At 42.7% G+C, this 18,537-nt stretch overlaps 2 protein-coding genes across 7 annotated transcripts in view; both read right to left on the bottom strand.

The window, feature by feature from the left end:
* BBOF1 (basal body orientation factor 1) overlaps positions 1–18,537 on the bottom strand; it is a 1,057,902-nt gene that overhangs the window by 1,008,101 nt on the left and 31,264 nt on the right. The window lies entirely within an intron of this gene.
* Positions 1–18,537, bottom strand: part of LIN52 (lin-52 DREAM MuvB core complex component) — a 67,187-nt gene that overhangs the window by 47,975 nt on the left and 675 nt on the right. For 4 of the 5 annotated variants that reach the window (XR_010601101.1, XM_005301573.5, XM_042858517.2 and 1 more), the window contains exons 2-5: positions 18,412–18,486; positions 17,378–17,415; positions 16,023–16,089; positions 11,570–11,653 (exon numbers count right to left, since the gene is read on the bottom strand). Coding sequence is in view for 4 of the 5 variants with exons in the window: in XM_005301573.5 (XP_005301630.1) it covers positions 11,570–11,653; positions 16,023–16,089; positions 17,378–17,415; positions 18,412–18,486 (264 nt within the window). In the remaining variant the exon portion in view is untranslated. Of the gene's footprint in view, positions 1–1,689; positions 1,998–11,569; positions 11,654–16,022; positions 16,090–17,377; positions 17,416–18,411; positions 18,487–18,537 lie in introns of those variants that run through there. The other variant, XM_042858516.2, reaches the window with a different exon arrangement.

Genomic DNA, 18,537 nt, shown 5'->3' with positions numbered 1-18,537 from the left:
CAAACTACAAAAACTAACAAAAGGAGGTTCTGTGAATACAAGTGGCGACAACAGGCATCAAACAGAAAATAGCGGGGAAGAGAAATGACAGAAGTTTGGATGTTTGACACATTTACAAGTGTTTTAAAGATTTTTTCCTTTTTTCAGACACCAAGAGCGTGCGCATCTCCTCCCACAGTCAGCAAAGAGCCATCAATGGCTGGTTTAGGATGCAGTATTAATACTGTCCATTGAGACTCACAACAGCATTCTCTCCAAAAGAGTAGGGTTGGGGGGGGGGGGGGGGGAGTGGAAGAGTGTCCAGAGTTTTCTTGACGCTTTGAGAAATATTTATTCCACTCTTCATGAAGAGGAGGAAGAATACCCCCAAAGCATCCATGCAATATTATGTACAGTATTTTTGGAGGATACAGTGGTTACCTGGATACTGTATTTCCTTTGTGGTAAGAATGAACAATTTATGCATATGTGCAGTATCATATTTGATAACATTATCAAACTGTATCCATCCTCTCCCCCATTTTTGCATTCAGAAACAGTGTTTGTTCTCTCTGTTTTCAGCACTTACTGGGCAACTCAACCACCTGTTCAAAACAAACAAAAAGACCCAAACCAAACCAAAAAAAAATTTTTTTTTTTTTTTTTTTAAATTGCAACCCAAGGTCCAGGCTCAATTTCCATCCCCACCATTGCAACCTAATCTCCTGGCAAGTTAATGCAAATCAAAGCGAACACTTCTCTGCCACTGGTAGCAAAGTGTGTTTCTTTCCCAAGAGAGGCCTGTAAAACAGGACAGTCACTGACAGCAGTACAATTACTGACACAGATACAGACTTTATGGACATGTTTATCTCCGCTGTAAATCCACACTCTCTCTCCACTCCGATTCATGAGTCATAAAGAAATTGCAGATAATGAAAAAGTTGGAGAAATTTACAGCATGTCGGAAACCTCAGACAGCCAGAAGAAATTAAAGAGCTGACTGAGGATAAATCACACAGGTACAATTAAAACTTCCCATACCTTCTTCACTTCCAAACTGGCACACAATCCAATGGAGATGATGAAAAGTTGAGGTCATGACTCCTCTGGCTGTAATAATTTTTTAACTAACTACATGTCAAAATTAGCCAATTCACAGATCATGTGTGAATGCCAATTTCAAGCTGGCACTCACTCTTCCAGTGGGAACTATCCAAGAAGCAATCCTGTCTGTAAACCATCCTAACTGTGATGAGCAGTAAATGAAAAGGTGATTTCCTTGTCCAAGAGCCCCTCTCACCGTACCACTGTGCATTAAAATAAGACAGCAGATCTATAGTATTGTGGGAGTGGAATGGAGAGAGAGATTGAGAATCAGAATGAAGGCCAAGGTTTCTTGTTTCAAACAGATACCATGGTTCTCAGTCATTATAGTGATGGCAGCCATATAAGCAGACGATAGATGACCTATGGTTCCTTTCACCTCTTTTCAACCAACCAAAAGTGATGTAAAGAATGGTTGCACACACCAAAGTGAAAGCAAGCTTTATTAACCCAACACTCTCCCCAGGCGACCGACTGAACACATTAAAGTTCATATCTGTAAGAGAAAATGTGACAACAGCAGGATCACTTTAATTGACAGGATAATAATTCCTGGATTGCTGCATGTGGTTCAGCCATTTTTTAAGGCATAGGTGAGCCATCCAAGATCAGATCCACATTTTGGGCAGAAAGAGTTTATCCTCTTATCTTTGCTACTTAAATCCCTGTCAAACTAATTGCATATTACAGAAATCAAATGTACAAAGAGGGTCATTCTGTTGTCTAAAAATACCACACCAGCTTCAATCATTACAACATACAATACAATCTTTTCTGCACAAAAAGTACTGTAAACTCAGTGTTAAATAATAAACAGAGTAAGGGAGAAAGAGGTTTCAGGCAAGGCTGAAATGAGATGAAGAGTGACTTCTCCGCGAGGCAGACAGATGTAGGGAGGCAGAAAACAGGAGCTGCAAAGGAGAAGACTCTTGTTGAGAGTGATGATACTATGTAGAAACTCAGACACTTTCTTCACCCTAGCCTCCCACTGCACTGCTGTAGATCAAGCCACTATGCAACAGTGACTATGAATAAACAGCATGTTCTAACAGTAATCTTTCTATTCTGTAGATAATTAAATTCCTCCATGAACCCTCTCCCCCCACAAAGCTTATGGCATAGTACAGTCTAAATAGGAGGATGAAGATATGTGCATAATCACATTGGCCCAGAGATGTTGAGGCCCACCAGAGGGGGTGAGAGTGACTGCACCAGTCAGTGCTTTCAGCATATTGCACCTCTGAACTCTACTCACTACAGATTCACAGTTACCTCTAATTCCACCCAAACCACATGCTCTTAAAAGAGGAATGGGAAGGGAGGAGGAAAAGGGGAGGATGGGTCAAGGAGAGGGACATCTCCATTTCCATCTGCTAGGAATTAATCAAAGAGTTCTAAGAAGTCAGATCAAATCTTTACAAATTTCTTTGAGGTCCCTCTTCTTGAGGACATTATCTGCTCTTTAGCTGCCAGGTCAGCCAACTTCCTGTGCTAAGCTTCCATACCTGGAGGCCATCTGCTCTTCCATCTAAGCAATTCAAATCATTTGGTTACAAACCCTGCTCTAGAGAACCAAGCTCTCCATGAGCTGAAGTGTTCCCAAGATGATGGGATGCATCCCAAAAGCAGTTCTGGGAAGTAATTTTTTAAAGGTATCCATTCATATGAATCCTCTTGTCTACTCTTAGTCAAAAGGACTGTATCCTGGGACAGCCCCAAAACATGTGAGCCAGTGTGGCTCTGGGAGACCCGGATCTCCAGCAGCTGTCTGTTTTAGCAAAGGCCCATGCATTGTAACTTATGTAGGGGCCAAGGTGAATTAAATATAATCTTCTACAATAAGGGCTGATTCAGTAGATCAATTGTAGAGTTATTGTCTTGTAGGGCTCAAGGACGTACACAAATCTTTGTTCCAGGCCTGGTGCAGGCAATCTAAATTAGGGAGGGTCTTTTGGGCCAGGAAGTCGTAACAGGCTGTAGCTGGTCAGGTGAACCTATGGAGCGTTCTCCACTAGAATATGGATTCTCTGAGGCTCCCAGTACAATAGGCCCAATATGTCCTTCAAGAAATGCTTAAGCTGCAGGTAGCGCCGTGCAGCTGAACCAGGTAGGTTGTATTGTTGTTGAAGTGCTTGGAATGGCAGAAACTAATCCTCTGAGATCAACTGAGACATGGAAAATGGGTGAATTACTACGAATCTTCCAATTCACGCTGGTCTCTCCTCATTAGATCTGGGTCTGCACTTCAATGGGGGACAACACAGACACCATGACAGGTTGATCTCCATGAATACCCAAAGTAAACAGAAAGACCTCCCTGGAAGTCTAAGTGCAATATGGTGACTCAAAGTGACACACTGAATCTGTAGACCCCAGTGCAGTGCTAGAGGGCACTCTGCAGCATACAGTGGTAGGAACGACTCAGTGGGAGACGCTCTTCCTTCTGATTGAGTATTTATCCCAATGTCCCAACACAGTGCTAGGAGTGCTATGCGGCTGGAGGGGCCACCTTTCAGTAAAGACAAAATCAATAGTTGCTAGCTCAATCTTTAACGCTTGACACATTAAGAATGGGCGTCCTTCTCTTCAATAAACTAGCACTGAGGAATTGACAACAAATGTACTCATCCTGGGCACTTACCACTCTCCCTGCTCCCAACATGTGATCCTGCCCCATAACACTAGCTTCTTCCCCTCTACAAGAATAAATCCTCTCCTATAGCTCCCAGTACAGCAATTAAGTAGTCCCATTTCCCCAAGCAAGTAGCTTTTTTCAGTAGACAGCCTGCTCTTCAGGACAGACTCCAAGACTACAGCTTTGGCCAGAGAAATGTACTACCCTCCTTGGCAGCTTCCTGCAGAGAGGAAAAGGAGTGGGGGCTGGCAGCAAGTAGTTTGCACTAAAAGGGACAGCTAGAGGGAGAGGCTCTTTGGAGGGAATACGAGATTCAGTGCAGACAGGCAAGAGTCCCCTCTGTCCATCCCCTACCCTATCATCCCCAAAACTGACAGCACCTGCAAGTGAAACCCTGGAAGTCAGAGCATCCCCTGGGGATATGTCCAACCCCTAAAGATTTGAGAACCTAAGACCCTTTTTTGCAAGTGTTAACTGTGATGTCCCAGCCTCACTGCAGGTTAGGTAACATTCTGCTTCCCTAAATGCCCTTGTACTTTAAAGATATAGGATTCTTCACTTTGTCCTTTCCTATTGTTAGTAATGGAATATGGGTATTAGATAGCAGTGGCATTTCCTAAGACCACTTGGGTCCAGTTTGATCAATGATCCAATTAGGCCAGTATCATGTCTCCAACAAGAGGCTTCAGAGAAAGATGTAAGATACATTAACAAAGATATAAGGAAGAACCTACCCCAGACAAAAGATTTTGTTCCTAATTCTAGGCAGCACTTTCTTGTGCCGTTTTTTAAAGATCCTAGGTAACACCTACAGATTTTCCTCATTAACCATGCAGACATTAATCTTTTGAGTCTTGCTAAGTCTTCGCTTCAATAATAGCATATGGCAGTGAGTTCCACAAGTTAATTAGGCATTGTGCAGAAAGTCAAGAGTGGCTACATTTCAGCAGTAGGAGAAGGTATTGTTTGGATTCCTAATATGGGGAGAAATCAGCAACATGGAACCTGAGTACATTTTTAGTGCAACTTGTTTTATTTAAACACACATAGACCAGTCATGGAAGAGAGATGGTCAAATGGGACCCAGGCAATTCCCTTCTTTCATGAATCTCCTCCCAAAAACCCGTGTCTGGCTCCTAGGGAGCAAATCTGCATCGAGAACTGACTCTAGTTACATTAACAAATAGAAACTCACAGCTTTCCCAAACAATCTGAATCAGAAACCACCACCAGAGCATTCCTTCGGAGACTAAAAATTTGCTGGAAAACTAAGAAAAATAACTTTTTAAGACTCTGCAACAGCACCAGCTGGTGATTCCTGCCACACCATTTAGTAATGTTTATTACTGGCCCTGCCAGGTAATTCATAGAAGCACTGGGCTGGACCTCAAAGATCATTTGAAAAAAATAGGAAGGAGGGTAAATGCTACATGAAGCTTCTCAATTTACTATCACAGAATATTTTGGATCTGTAAAGGTCTTTAGCAGTATTGTTGTCTGTGCTATAAAACATAAGCCCTAGGAAGGAAGAATGAAAGTGTACATGAGGGAAAAGGACATCAAACCTAGAACACCACTAGATAAAGTTCAGGTTATGTTGGGTTTTTGTTATTTTTTTTTTCTCAAAAGATCAGTCCCATCCTTGGATTTTATAAGCCAGTTGAGCAAAAAGATGTAATTCACCTCTTCCAAACTGTTCAGAGCACAGTACTAATTTCTTTTAATTATTTGTATTACAATAGCACTTACAACAGAGGTGGGCAACTGTCAGCCTCTGAGCTCCATCCAGTCCTCCAGCCCCATCCAACACTTTAGATCATTTTATTTAGCTTGCCCTCAGATGGGACTCTATTTTTTTTCTAGAACTGAAAGTGATCCGGCTGGCTGAGGGGTGCAGTCTCTGAGGGCATGGCTACACTTGCAGATGTAGAGCGCCGGGAGTTAAACCACCCCGCGGAGACCACAGCAGGGAAAGCACTGATGTGTGTTCACACTGCCAGCTGCAAGCGCAGTGGTGTGGCCACATTAACAGCTCTTGCAATGCCACAGAGAGCAGTGCATTGTGGTAGCTATCCCAGTGTGCAAGTGGCTGCATCGTGCTTTTCAAATCGGGGTGGGGGGGGGGGAAGTGGGTGCAGTGTAACGGGGGCAGAGTGTCAACATGCTGTCTTCTAAGTTCAGACAGCGGCAGAAGGAAGGGGAAACCCCCAATATCAGTCCCCACCCCTGTTTCTCGCTCACACACACACGCACAAACCCTGCCTCTGCAGCAGGAGCATTCCACAGTAATGGTTTGCTTTGTCCCGGAGCAGATAAGCATGCAGGCTGTCAAAAACAGAGCTTTGAAAGGGGATATCTGCATGCCTGCAGCCGAGTTCAAAACAATGACAAGAGTGGCCACTTGACTTCAGGGGATTATGGGATGTTTCCGGAGGTCAATCACAGCGCAGTAATGCAACACATCATCCACAGTGACACCCGGCCATTTCAGCCGGGGTGCAGCAAGCTTTATGCTTCTCGTGGAGGTGGATTACCAGGAGCGCTCCAGCTGCAGAGTCCAGGCGCTCTATGTGCCTTGCCAATGTGGATACCTTAGGAGTTAGGGCGCCCGGGGCTGATTTAATGCACTCTAACTTGCAAGTGTAGCCAAGGCCTGAGTAAAGCTGCTGCTGCCTCAACCAATTCCACTTCAATCCATTTCCCCATCAACACAAGCTGTGGCTCCTCCTGCACAGTGCCCAGTTCCTGCCTCCACCTCAGCTGATTTTTTGGGAGCTGAGAGCCAATTAGGTTCTAGCCAAGCAGTGAGCAGGGGCAAGGCATACCTCGACCAATGGGCAGGAAGTTACCAGATCTGGGTAGCATAGGACAGAGCTGGAGCCTGTGTCAAGAGGGAATGGAAGTTGGAGCACGACAGGTCACGCTGCCACTTATCAGCCTATAACCTCATTCAAGGAAGGGATTCTACCCTATGCCACCCAGTTTTGATTACTGCCTTCCCATTGGTTCTCAGCTCCCACAGCCAATCTGATTGGCCCCTGACCATGGGCAGTTCAGGGTGCATCTCTGCCAATAGAGGGGCAGTAACTCCTTCCCAACTGGCATGACAGAAGGGCAGCCAAGCCAAACTTCAGTGGCATTGCTACCTGGCTCATGGGCTCTTGTTCCTAATCCCGAGCTCTGCCACAGGGGAGTAGTGCAAAGGCAAAGACTGTGAATGGCAGAGAAAACACATTAAGATGTTTCTATTGTTGAAGTTTTCATTTATTAATCCTCTAGTCTTCTGCATACTAAAAAAAGGTTTGTGAAAGATGTACGTTTAAACTGTTTCCCTCCACCCCCACTTAAAGGTTGTGCTGCAAGGGGCTTTTAGAAACACTTTGTTTTTTACACAGTTAAATGTATGTGAACATGCTGTATTATTAAAAAAAAAAATCTGAGTTACGCAATTGTAAACTATGCCTACCCGATGTGGCACTCTGTCCCCCTCTCGTGGTGATTAGGCCGATAGGGATTGATGACTCTGTTGCAGCCTTGGCTAAGATATCTGGGTCTTTTAACTGAGATAGTGGAGGCTGATGAATTAAGCTCCAGTTCGCCTAGGTTCGATCCACAGTACCTACAACCCACATAGGGGCATTGGCCTAGCACTATGTAGCTCCTAAAAAACGTACAGCCCACTAAAGGTTTTCAGTGGCCCATCTCTGAGCTAGATGCAGAAAAGGCTCTATGGTACTCAGAGTCATACAGACACACAGAACACTCCACTGTAGCATCGGAAGGAGAGAGTTTCTATTACCAACACTGCATTCTTCTTTTTCCCCAAATAAATTCATAGGATGGCTGCATTTAACAAACTTTAATCACCCCATTTGTTCAATCCAGTTAAGGATTTAATGGAAAATAATTCAAGGCAAGTATTGTGCCCTTTGTTAAAAGCTTCACTTTAAGTTAAGCGAAGCTCAGCCCACCATAGTTTGAGCCGTGGTTTTATACCTAAAACACTGGTGATAAAGAAGAAAAAAAAGACAGAAACAACAATGCAGCAAATGCACCTTTCAGTCATGCTAGGAACTGCTAGTCTAGAAACTTTTGTTATCCATACTGTGCACAGTTTGCAACGGTCAAACCACCATTCACAGTAAAACAATTTTCAATTATGCCTCAAATCATTTTTCAATAAATTGCAAGTCTGTACCAAAGATAACACCTAACATCAATGCTGGTAAAGGAGCAGGCCCTGGACATACATTCAGAAGACATATCAGTGAAGTGAATTGTGCTGCCACCCCTCACCCCAAAAACTGTCCAATGAAGTTAAACTACCGCTGTGAACACATGGGGATAGATACAGCTGATCCCAATAGGAGATTCCAGCTGAATGATCTATGTTAGTGGTTCCTAATCTGGAAGTTCTTACATATGTTAAAGATCATGATTTTTTGAAGACAGGAACATTTCTCTCACCTTCCCCAATTCTTTCAGTCAATGGAATTTTCCCAAGTGTTTAAAAAAAAAAAAAATCACCCATGGGAAGAGAAAAAAGCAGGGGACATTTCAGCTATAGAATGCAAATGCGAGTACATGAGAACAGGAAGTTATAATGAAAACTGCTTTGTAACATCAACTGTAGAGGTTGTGACAGAATAAATGAATGTTCGTCAGTTCCTCTTTTCTTTCCAACTTTAAGTTTCATATTTCTTTGCAAGGACCTCCCACCCACACTAATACCTCCAGTAGTATTTATTGAGTCTCTTCTTCAGTTGCTACTACTTTAGCTTGTTTTTGCAGATAAGGTGACCCAAAAACAAACAATATTCAAGCTAAGGATGTACAACAGTTTGTGTCATGGTATTAGACTAGTTTCTCATTATTCTCTATTCCTTTAAGTTTTTAGTTTTTTGGGCCACTAGTGCCCCTTGCAAAGGTACCTTCATTGAACAGTTTACATGATATCCAGGTCTGTTTCCTGGACAGTTATGACTAATTAAGACATCATTAGCATGTATGACAAATTTAGAGCATTCCTTCCAACATATATTGTCCGTTGAATTTCAACATGTTGCCCTGTTAAGAGTAAGTTAGTTGGTCACATGTGATGGGGGAAAAACAAGACCAATGAAAGCCAAAGAAGGAGAGACCTTGGAGGAGTGTGGTTGAAGCGCCAAGTACAATTTACTCTATAGCAATCACTTAATATTAGAAGGAGTTTGAGGATGAGACAGCCTGTATGGTACATGCAATCTCACGTTACACCCCCTTTTCCATTTTTAGAAAGAGGAAAAAAGTGTGAAACAGGAAACTACAGTTACTACTTAGACTAATTTCAATCCAAAGTAAAATTCTGGAGTGTGATATAAGGACAGACTGACAGAACAGTTGACAGACACAGGAGTTATAAGTGGGTATTAGCATGAATTGTATAGGTAATTATCCCTGATCCTGCTAATATTTTAAGAAAGGGGATACTGCCTATTCATTGGCGTAGGTAGTATTTACACTGAAGTGCTACAGCAATGCAGCTGCAGGGTTTTAAGTGTAGACAAGCCCTCACTTAAAGGGCAGGGGGGAGGGGTAGAGAGAAGTCAGTGAACAGTCCCCAAGGCATCATTCTTACTCTCCTATGAAGCAATTTCAGTTGCCAAAATGACCACATAGAACTCTTAGTCTCACGCAGGAAGGATTTACCCCAGAATATGAATGGGGGTGAGGGGTAAGTATCTTGAGAAATATCTTCTTCCAAGTGGGAAAACTGAGGTTGAGCTGAAATTACTTTTCTCCAAGGTGTCACAAGGAATCAATGGCAGAATCAGAAACAGAACCAAGGAATTCCAACTCCTAATCCCCTGCTCTGGCCACCTGATAACACTCACTCTAGAGAAATATGGCTTGCATTTACAATAGAAGCTTAGAGTTACAAACAGCAGAGGTTATGAACTGACCAGTCAACCACACACTTCATTTGGAACCAGAAATACACAATCACGGAGCAGCAGAGGAAAAAAAAATACAGTTCAGTACTGAGTTAAATGTAAATTACTAAAAAAAATAAAAGGGAAAGCACCATTTTTCTTTTGCACAGTAAAGTTTCAAAGCTGTATTAAGTCAATGTTCAGTCGTAAACTTTTGAAAGAAAACCACTGTGATGTTGCACTCCATATTTTTTATGGAAATATGCTTATGAGTGTGAATATGATGTAACTGGAATATACTTTATGCAAAATGTGTCTTGTAAGATATCATAAAAAAGGTTATAACCTACTGAATATATTCTTCCTATTTGTATGCATGTATCATTCTTGTATCTGAAGCTAAAAATATGAAGTATAACTGAGGTCCTATTGTAATTATGCAAAGCGTCGGCCATTAATGGTTTAGAATCTTGATGGCTCCCATTGACTAGGACAACTGGTTGTAAATGGATCAGTTTACTTACAAATCTTCCTGTGTACATGTGGGCCAACCCAGGAAGAATGGAGGTTGAGGTCTCATAGGACATGTGATCATGTCACCCGATACTGGAATCCATCTTAAATCTGGTACTTTTCCATTTAGAAGGAGGGGTGGGGACCCAGAGAGACAAAAAAGATTCCCGCCTTGTGCCAAAGCTACAAAAGGGGGTGGAACAGAACAAAGGAGGCTGCCAGCCCCTGCTTTACACCAAAGATGTTTGCTGGAACTAACAAGGACTGTACCAGGGGAAAGGATTGGGCCAAGACTAGGAAGGAGTCTAGTCTGTGAAAGCAGCTTATTGGAACCTCTCTGAGGGTGAGATTTTACCTGTAAACAGTTTCTTAATGTATTAGGCTTAGACTTGCGAGTTTTTGCTTTATTTTGTTTGGTGACTTACTTTGTTCTGTCTGTTATTACTTGAAGCCATTTGAATCCTACTTTTTATACTTAATAAAAATCACTTGTTTATTAATGAACCCAGAGTAAGTGATTAATACCTAGGGGAGTAAACAGCTGTGCATATCTCTCTATCAGTGTTATAGAGGGCAGACAATTTATGAGCTTACCCTGTATAAGCTTTATACAGAGTAAAATGGATTTATTTGGTGTTTGGATCCCATTGGGAATTGGGTGTCTGAGTGCTGGAAGTAAGTGACCTGCTGAGCAGTTTTTGGTTAAAGTCTGCAGCTTTGGGGGTGTGGACCAGACGTGGATCTGTGTTGCAGCAGGCTAGCGTGTCTGGCTTAACAAGGCAGGGTTCTGGACTCCCAAACTGGCAGGGAAAACGGACTCAGAGGTAATCTCTGCACGTCAGGTGACAGTCCCAAGGGGGTCTCTGTGACCAAACCCGTCACTACTATAAAACATTCTGTTCAGAGTTACGAACATTTCAGTTATGAACAACCTCCATTCCCAGGGTGTTTGTAACTGAGATTCTACTGCATCTCCTCTATGATTGGTTGCCTCTGCAGGTGTAAAGTATACGGGTGGACAAGCAGTCTCCCTTCTCATTATTTTGCAGCAGAGGCAGCTGTGGAAGAGTGTGTAGGCACACAACATGGTAATACATTTACTACAGGAATAAGCTTTAATGCAATATCAGCATGGAAGCTGAAATCCATAAAGGTTGAGAAATTTTAAACTTGAGGTTCCTGCAACATTAACTCACATGTGCCTATAAGAGACAGCTGCGTAATGACATTAAAATAAAGTACACCTCTTACCAGAGAAGGGTTTCCTAATGCACTGCTGCTGCTTTCCCATACATTTGCAACTCCTAAAAATATATATATACTTTTCTAGCTAAAGAGAACTGCAGATCTGGATAGAGCAAGTTAAATGTCGGAAAGGAGGAAATTCACTATGAAGCCATTAGTGAATGTGTACAGTACTTACATTCATCCAGCCCTAGCTGATAAGCCAGGTTCTGCAGGCCTCGAACCTTTTCCATTAGGTTTGCTGTGGTAAGGCTCCCCAGCTCTAAAAAACAAAATAAATGTGATTTTTAACACTGTCTGTTGCCCTCTAGTGGCAACTAAGCCATATTAACTATTTAGCAAAGAGCCTTCAGGTCATATTGTTGATGTGCTCGCTCTGCCCCTTGGAGACAGCATATGTTCAGTAGTCCTCCTCACATCTGGATAACAGGGAAATAGTGCAGGCCCATAGATTCCTTATTTGGAATTCCCAGTGTGGGTGGCTAAATCTGAATGGATTACAAAACTATAGACCGGGGTTGGCAACCTTTCAGAAGTGGTGTGCCGAGTCTTCACTCTAATTTAAGGTTTCGCGTGTCAGTAATACATTTTAACATTTTTAGGAGGTCTCTTTCTGTAAAAGTCTATAATATATAACTATTGTTGTATGTAAAGTAAATAAGGTTTTTAAAAATGTTTAAGTAGCTTCATTTAAAATTAAATTAAAATGCAGAGCCCCCCCCGGACCAGTGGCCAGGACCCGGGCAGTGTGAGTGCCACTGAAAATCAGCTCGCGTGCCGCCTTTGGCACGCGTACCATAGGTTGCCTACCAGCTATAGACAGAGGGAAGAGACTTACTCCTGTAACCCACCCTTCTTCTAGTGCACACTTCTTCCCTACTGTTCATTTTAAAGTGCATTTTGTCTACTCTAAGTTTGACTATCGCACACACTGAGGCAACAATTCCGCTGAGGTGGTGTTTCCATAACCTGATGTGTCTCACTGTCAGGAAATTCTCACATTTCTTGGATGTTTCCCTTCATTTCATCCCACTACTCCTTGTTATACCACACTAAGTTCTCCAAGAAGGATGTAAACACCAAGGAAATATTTGTAGACATTCTGCTCTCTTCTCATCTTAGACACACGCCTTAACTGTACACCACTTATTAATTATGAATACTTTCACTCTTTAGTCAAATTAATTTCGCTGACTCCCTGACTGTTTTGTTGCTCTTCTCTGAGCTCCCTACAACGTTAATACCTGTATGGCATATGGAGGTGAACACAGTATCTCAGATGTGACTGAACCAGAGCCATACAGCGAAGAATAATTCACCTTTTTGCTTTGCTATTGTTTTGCCATCATATAGTTTATTATTTTGGAAGTAAACAAGTTTGAAGCTCGAGGAGGTAACTGACACAAATTAACAAAAACTTTTAACTCAACAATTTCCAATAGGAATCCAAAGGCCTGTAGATTTTGTACTTTTGGAGACAGTAGTAAAATCATAGCTGTTCCATAGCACAGCCAGCACGGTACTTAAAAGGAGAGATTAGATCTGTTACATATCGATACAACTATTTTCTGCAGAATCATTTACTTTTAGATCGAATTAATTGAGCTCTCACAAGTCAGTCTGTTAGTTTACAGATTAAAAGTTACCCCTCTAACATCTCCAATTCCTCCAGGAAAAAAAAATAAAAAAAATGAAACATTAGGTCAGAGGTTTGAAAAAATAAAACAAAATTAGTAACTGACTTGTACGTTGTAAACTTGAAGATACAGGCTGTATGTTAAGTTTATTATGTGAAAACATTTGATTAACTTATTCATAACCATTATTTGCTTTGTGTTATCCATCATGTAACTAGATCAGTCATCAAATGATTGTTCCAGAATTTAAGATTTCATTTAAGAGATATTTCTAGTACTATGGTTGTGAAGAGAACATTGAAAACATGAGTCAAGGCTAATTGATTTGGTGGGTACATCTTCACTAGGAAAAAGGTATGGATAGTTCTCTGAAAACATCCACTCAATTTGCAGCAGCAGTCAAAAAAGCTAACAGAATATTAGGAACCAGTAGGAGAGGGATAGATAATAAGACAGAAAATATAATGCCTCTATATAAATCCATAGTACCCCCACACCTTGAATATGACATGCAGTTCTGGTTGCCCCATCTCAAAAAAGATACATTAGAATTGGAAAAGATACAGAGGAGAACAACAAAAATGATTACGAATATGGAACAACTTCCATATGAGGAGAGATTAACAAGACTGCGACTTTTCAGCATAGAAAAAAGATGACTAAGGTGGCATATGATAGAGGTCTATAAAATCATGAATGGTGTAGAGAAAGTAAATAAGGAAGTGTTATTTACTTCTTCGTATAACACAAGAACCAGGAGTCACCCAGTGAAATTAATAGGCAGCAGGTTTAAAACAAACAAAAGGAGGTACTTCTTCACACAATGTACAGTCAACCTGTAGAACTCTTTGCCAGGGGATGTACTGAAGGCCCAAACTATAACGGGATTCGAAAAAGAATTATGTAAGTTCATGTAGGATACGTCCATCAATGCTTATTAGCCAAGATGGTCAGGGATGCAACGTCATGCTCTGGGTGTCCCTAGCCTCTGACTGCCAGAAGCTGGGAGTGGAGGACAGGGGATGGATCACTTGAAAATTGCATGTTCTGTTTATTCTCTCTGAAGCACCTGGCATAGGCTAGTGTCAGAAGACAGGATACTGGGCTAGGTGGATCACTGGTGTGACCCAGCCTGGCCATTCTTATATTCTGAAGGTACATTAACACCACCTTTTTTCCCCTAGTGAAGATATACCCCCCTACAGACTGTCTGAAACAGTAGTTCTGACAGGTGCGAACAGTAATTGAGGGCAATTAACTTTGAAATTTAAGTTGACCACTTGAATAGTCACATAAATTAAATCGCCGCTGATCATTTTAGCAGAATCAGAATGCAGCATTTTCTCTGCAGAGACTGGCAGATGGTGACTAGGAAGATGCCTAGCTCATTGTGCACTCAGCTACTCTTTTCCTCTAATGTAAAAGAAACCCCAAAGAGCTAGGAAAGTTCTGCCAGCCTTGTAATAAAGAGCCAACACGCAGGAGCAGGAATCCTACATAGAAGGTACCTTTACAAAACTCACATTTTGAGTAGAAGTAGCAGCACCTACAGGGACAAATTGTGTTAGAAGTACCCAAGGGACTATGATCAAACAGTTTGTGACTGCTCTTTAGCCTAATTCTATTAGAAGCTGTGCAACAGAACCCAGAGTTGAGCACAATTGAATTGAGCCATTTTCAAAAACAGTTCCTTTTGCACTGTAGTTTGTGTCTGAGTACAGTCAAATGTTTCTCCAGCCTGAAGAAGAGATCTCCAAGGTCTAAAATTGGAAACAGTGCAGTAGAGCGGTGTTCAAAGAGCTATTTCTACAGTACATGCGCTCATGGGGAGCTCCGTTGAACACTTCCGAAGCTACTGATGTTTTCTAGATCACAAATAGGTCCCAAATAAAGAAACTCAGTCACAGTTGTGGAAGCAGGGAAAGAAAGAGAGGGTATAAGTGCAGCCATTTAAGTGTCAGAGACAGAGCAACTGTTCTGTCAAGTCTTAGCCTAATATTGTGAGACCTGTAGAAGCAGGGCTCACATCAGAAGCGAATGGAAAACAGAATAGTCAGTGTGACCTAGCCTTGAGATAACGATGTTTGAGAAGAGAAAGTGAGAAAATACTGGAATAGATAGCAAATAGCCTAAATAAAATGCAGATGTTTTAAATTAATGCACGTCACAAAGAGGTATAAATGCTTGTGAGATTTTGCTTGTACTTTGGAGAAACTGAGGCAGAGATGCTCTCTGTCAGCTGTGTTCTTCCCTTGCAATTGCATGTCCTGAATAAAGCTGTCTCTGATTTTGTTGCTTCCAACCTGAGAGTGGAGTTTGTTTCTTCCACACTGTCTGAGAAAAATTCATCTGAGGAAAAGCCCTTCAATAGCCCCACTTTCGTTAGCCTATTAGAATTAGTAGGATTTCTAGCCAAGGGGGGGAAAACCACAGTTGAACTTCTCCAGAAATCAAGATTTCTTGTCACTCTGTGAGTAACTGGCACAGAAAGAGATATTGGCTTGTGCTTTTTTTTTTTTTTTTTTTTAAGTGGGGGTAAGAATGTATTTTCTCCTGTGGGTGTTTTACACTAAAAATTAATGTAATCGTCATCACAATAGTTCATAGCCTTCCAGTTACACAATCACAGATAACAAGCAAATAAAACCTGACAAGAGAAACAAGTTCTTCTCACACTATAGAACATGGATAAAATGGATATTTTGAAAAACGTTTGTTTAAAACATCTGGGAAGAAAACTCTGGAGGATTTAATAATTAAGAGCTGAGAGGGCTACCAACTTAGATTTAGGTCACAGACAACGAGAAAAGAAAAGAAAAGAGTGATGTTCCTTGATATTTCTAAGAAAACAGAAATTTCTAACACCCCTTTTAAACCCAATTTATACTGCATAAGCAGCACAATAGGCACTACCTTAGGTTCTTTTCCTTTGAGGTCTCAAGTTTCTACTTACCTAGACTCCACATCGCTTGCTATCTGATAGCTCATACTTACCCTTTAACATATCAATATCATCATTTTCTAGTTCAGCCATCCATTTGGGAGGAGAATTGGTGATAGGCTGTCAGAAGACAAACAAAATGCATGCTCAATCAAGTATTTTTGTGCATTGCTGTAGGAGATGTAAAGCTACCATCTCCAGCAATGACGACACCCAGACAATAATATTAAATGAACTAAGGATTAAACCCCAGACACGGTGTAAAGAGCTATCCTCATCAGATGCTGTGTTTCTGTATTGGAGTCCTGTTTTTCCAGCATTTTTTTCCACTGTTGCTGACGCAATGCCCCCTTATCTCCCAAAGGGCAATATAGACAGTAATACTTCTGATAATAACCAAGTTCAGATCTAAAGCTTTCACTTCCAAGTTTCATATACAGTATGAAGCAGAAGATACATTTATTGTAAATTCTGAAACTCCCATAGAGGAAAAAGTTACCCTAGCAAGAAAAGAGAGACTGTGACAAGTAACATGTGCACAAAGGAGTGTGTTCTCTAGGACAGTGGTTTTCAAACTTTTTTTCTGCTGACCCAGTTGAAGAAAATTGTTGATGCCCGCAACCCAATGGAGCTGGGGATGAGGGGTTTGGGAGGGGCTCAGGGCTGGAACAGAGGGTTGGGCTGCAGGGGTGAGGGCTGTGGGGTGGGGCCAGGAATGAGGGGGTCAGGGTGTGGGAGGGGCAGGAGGTTGGGGTGCAGGCTCTAGGGTGGGGCCGGGGATGAGGGGTTTGAGGTGCAGGAAGGGGCTTAGGACTGGGGAAGAGAATTGGGGCACGGGGCGTGGGCTTACCTCGGGAGGCTCCCAATCAGCAGAGCAGCAGGGGTGATAAGGCAGGCTTCCTGCCTGTCCCGGCACAGCGGAAGCTGCCAGCAGCAGGTCCAGCTCCTAGGCAGAGGCGAGCAAGCAGCTCTCGCCCACAGGCACTGCCCCCCCAGCTCTTGGGGCAGGAACAGCGTGTGGAGCCCCATGGCCTCCCCGCCTAGGAGCTGGACCTGCTGCTGGCCAATTCCGGGGCGCAGCACAGTGTCAGAACAGGTAGGAACTAGCCTGTCTTAGCTGGGCAGCACCACCAACGGGACTTTTAACGACCCGGTCAGCAGTGCTGACCAGAGTCGCTGCGACCCAGTGCCTTACATTCCGTGACCCACTACTGGGTTGCGACCCGCAGTTTGAAAACTACTGATCTAGGAGAGGTCTTAATAGAAACAGTGACATTAGCGAACTATATATAAGAAACTTTATAGACAAAACGTCTGTATAGGGTACAGGGATTTCCAAAAGATAGCAAAGTTGGAGAAAGAAGTGGGAGGAAATGTAAACAGGTTTCAATTAGAGGAGATCACTTACACTTTTGAAGGAAGCAGCAAATTCAGCAACACCTGGTACTGGATAGAAGGAGAGAGAAAGATAATTATTCACGACCCAAATGTCACTGCCTTCCTGTTTCCAAAGAAGCCACAACTAACCATCATCTAAGGATACGTTTACCCTGCAGCTGTGAAGCATAATTCCCAGCTTGGGTAGGCATAAACACTTGCGTGAGCATGTTAAAAATGACAGCGTGGCCACGAAGGTCACGGGCAACTTGCCTGAATACAATCCTGTCTGAGGTCCTAAGCAGATAGGTTGACAGCTAGCCTGAGTTGCCATGGCCATGCTGATATATGTTTGTATGCTACATTGAACAGAGCTACTGCACATGTGCCAATCAAACTAGGAATTACACTTCCCAGCTGCAGTGTAGTTAGATAAAATCCCCAGGCACACCCTGCCATAAGAAATGCCATCTCACTACATTAAACGTGAAATGTTAGTCACTTCAATTCATGCAAGAAACTGCAACAAGTACTACAGTAGTTACAAGAATTCAGAATACTCCTTGGGAGACTACTCCTGCTGATTTGCCATGGGAGTGTCAAGAGCAGGCAGACAGAGTTTATTGACCAGTAGTTTACCCAGAGGTCCTGAGAAGCGTTCCTATCAGCCCTCGCTAGTTAGAGATCAACCACCTCACCAAGGAACGCAGATCATTGTAGTTTAAATTCGTTGGTGAAGAGAACACAACCTGAGAAGTATCCCTATTAGAAAGATGCCACAAGGACATCCTGGATCTACTGGGGCTCAAGCTGGATATCTTCTCCGTTAAACCGATGTTATATTTACATGGCCAGATAAAGCCTAGAGGGTGCCACTCCCTGCACAACCAGACCATAACTCTGTGACGCAGACAGGCCCCCTCCCAGGTGGGAGACTGCAGTACACTGATGGTCATGGGGCCTTTCCTCTTCTCACTGGGACACTAGAGGCTGTCTCCTGCTACCTCCCACACGAGGGATCCACCCACATCACCAAGCCCTGGGGGAGAATCAGGCACGACTTACGCTGCTCCGGCCACAAGTCTGGGGATGCTCGGTCCAGCTTTTCAAAGCTCAACAGGGAGGCTTCCAGGTCGGTCCCTGGAAGGAGACAGTCAATCAGACACGGCGCACACCGCTCCCACCTCGCAG

This window comes from Chrysemys picta, chromosome 4 (assembly GCF_011386835.1).
Source record: "Chrysemys picta bellii isolate R12L10 chromosome 4, ASM1138683v2, whole genome shotgun sequence".
NCBI lineage: Eukaryota > Metazoa > Chordata > Testudines > Emydidae > Chrysemys > Chrysemys picta.
Note: the sequence above shows the minus strand (reverse complement) of the source record. Positions and strands in the feature narration are given on the sequence as shown.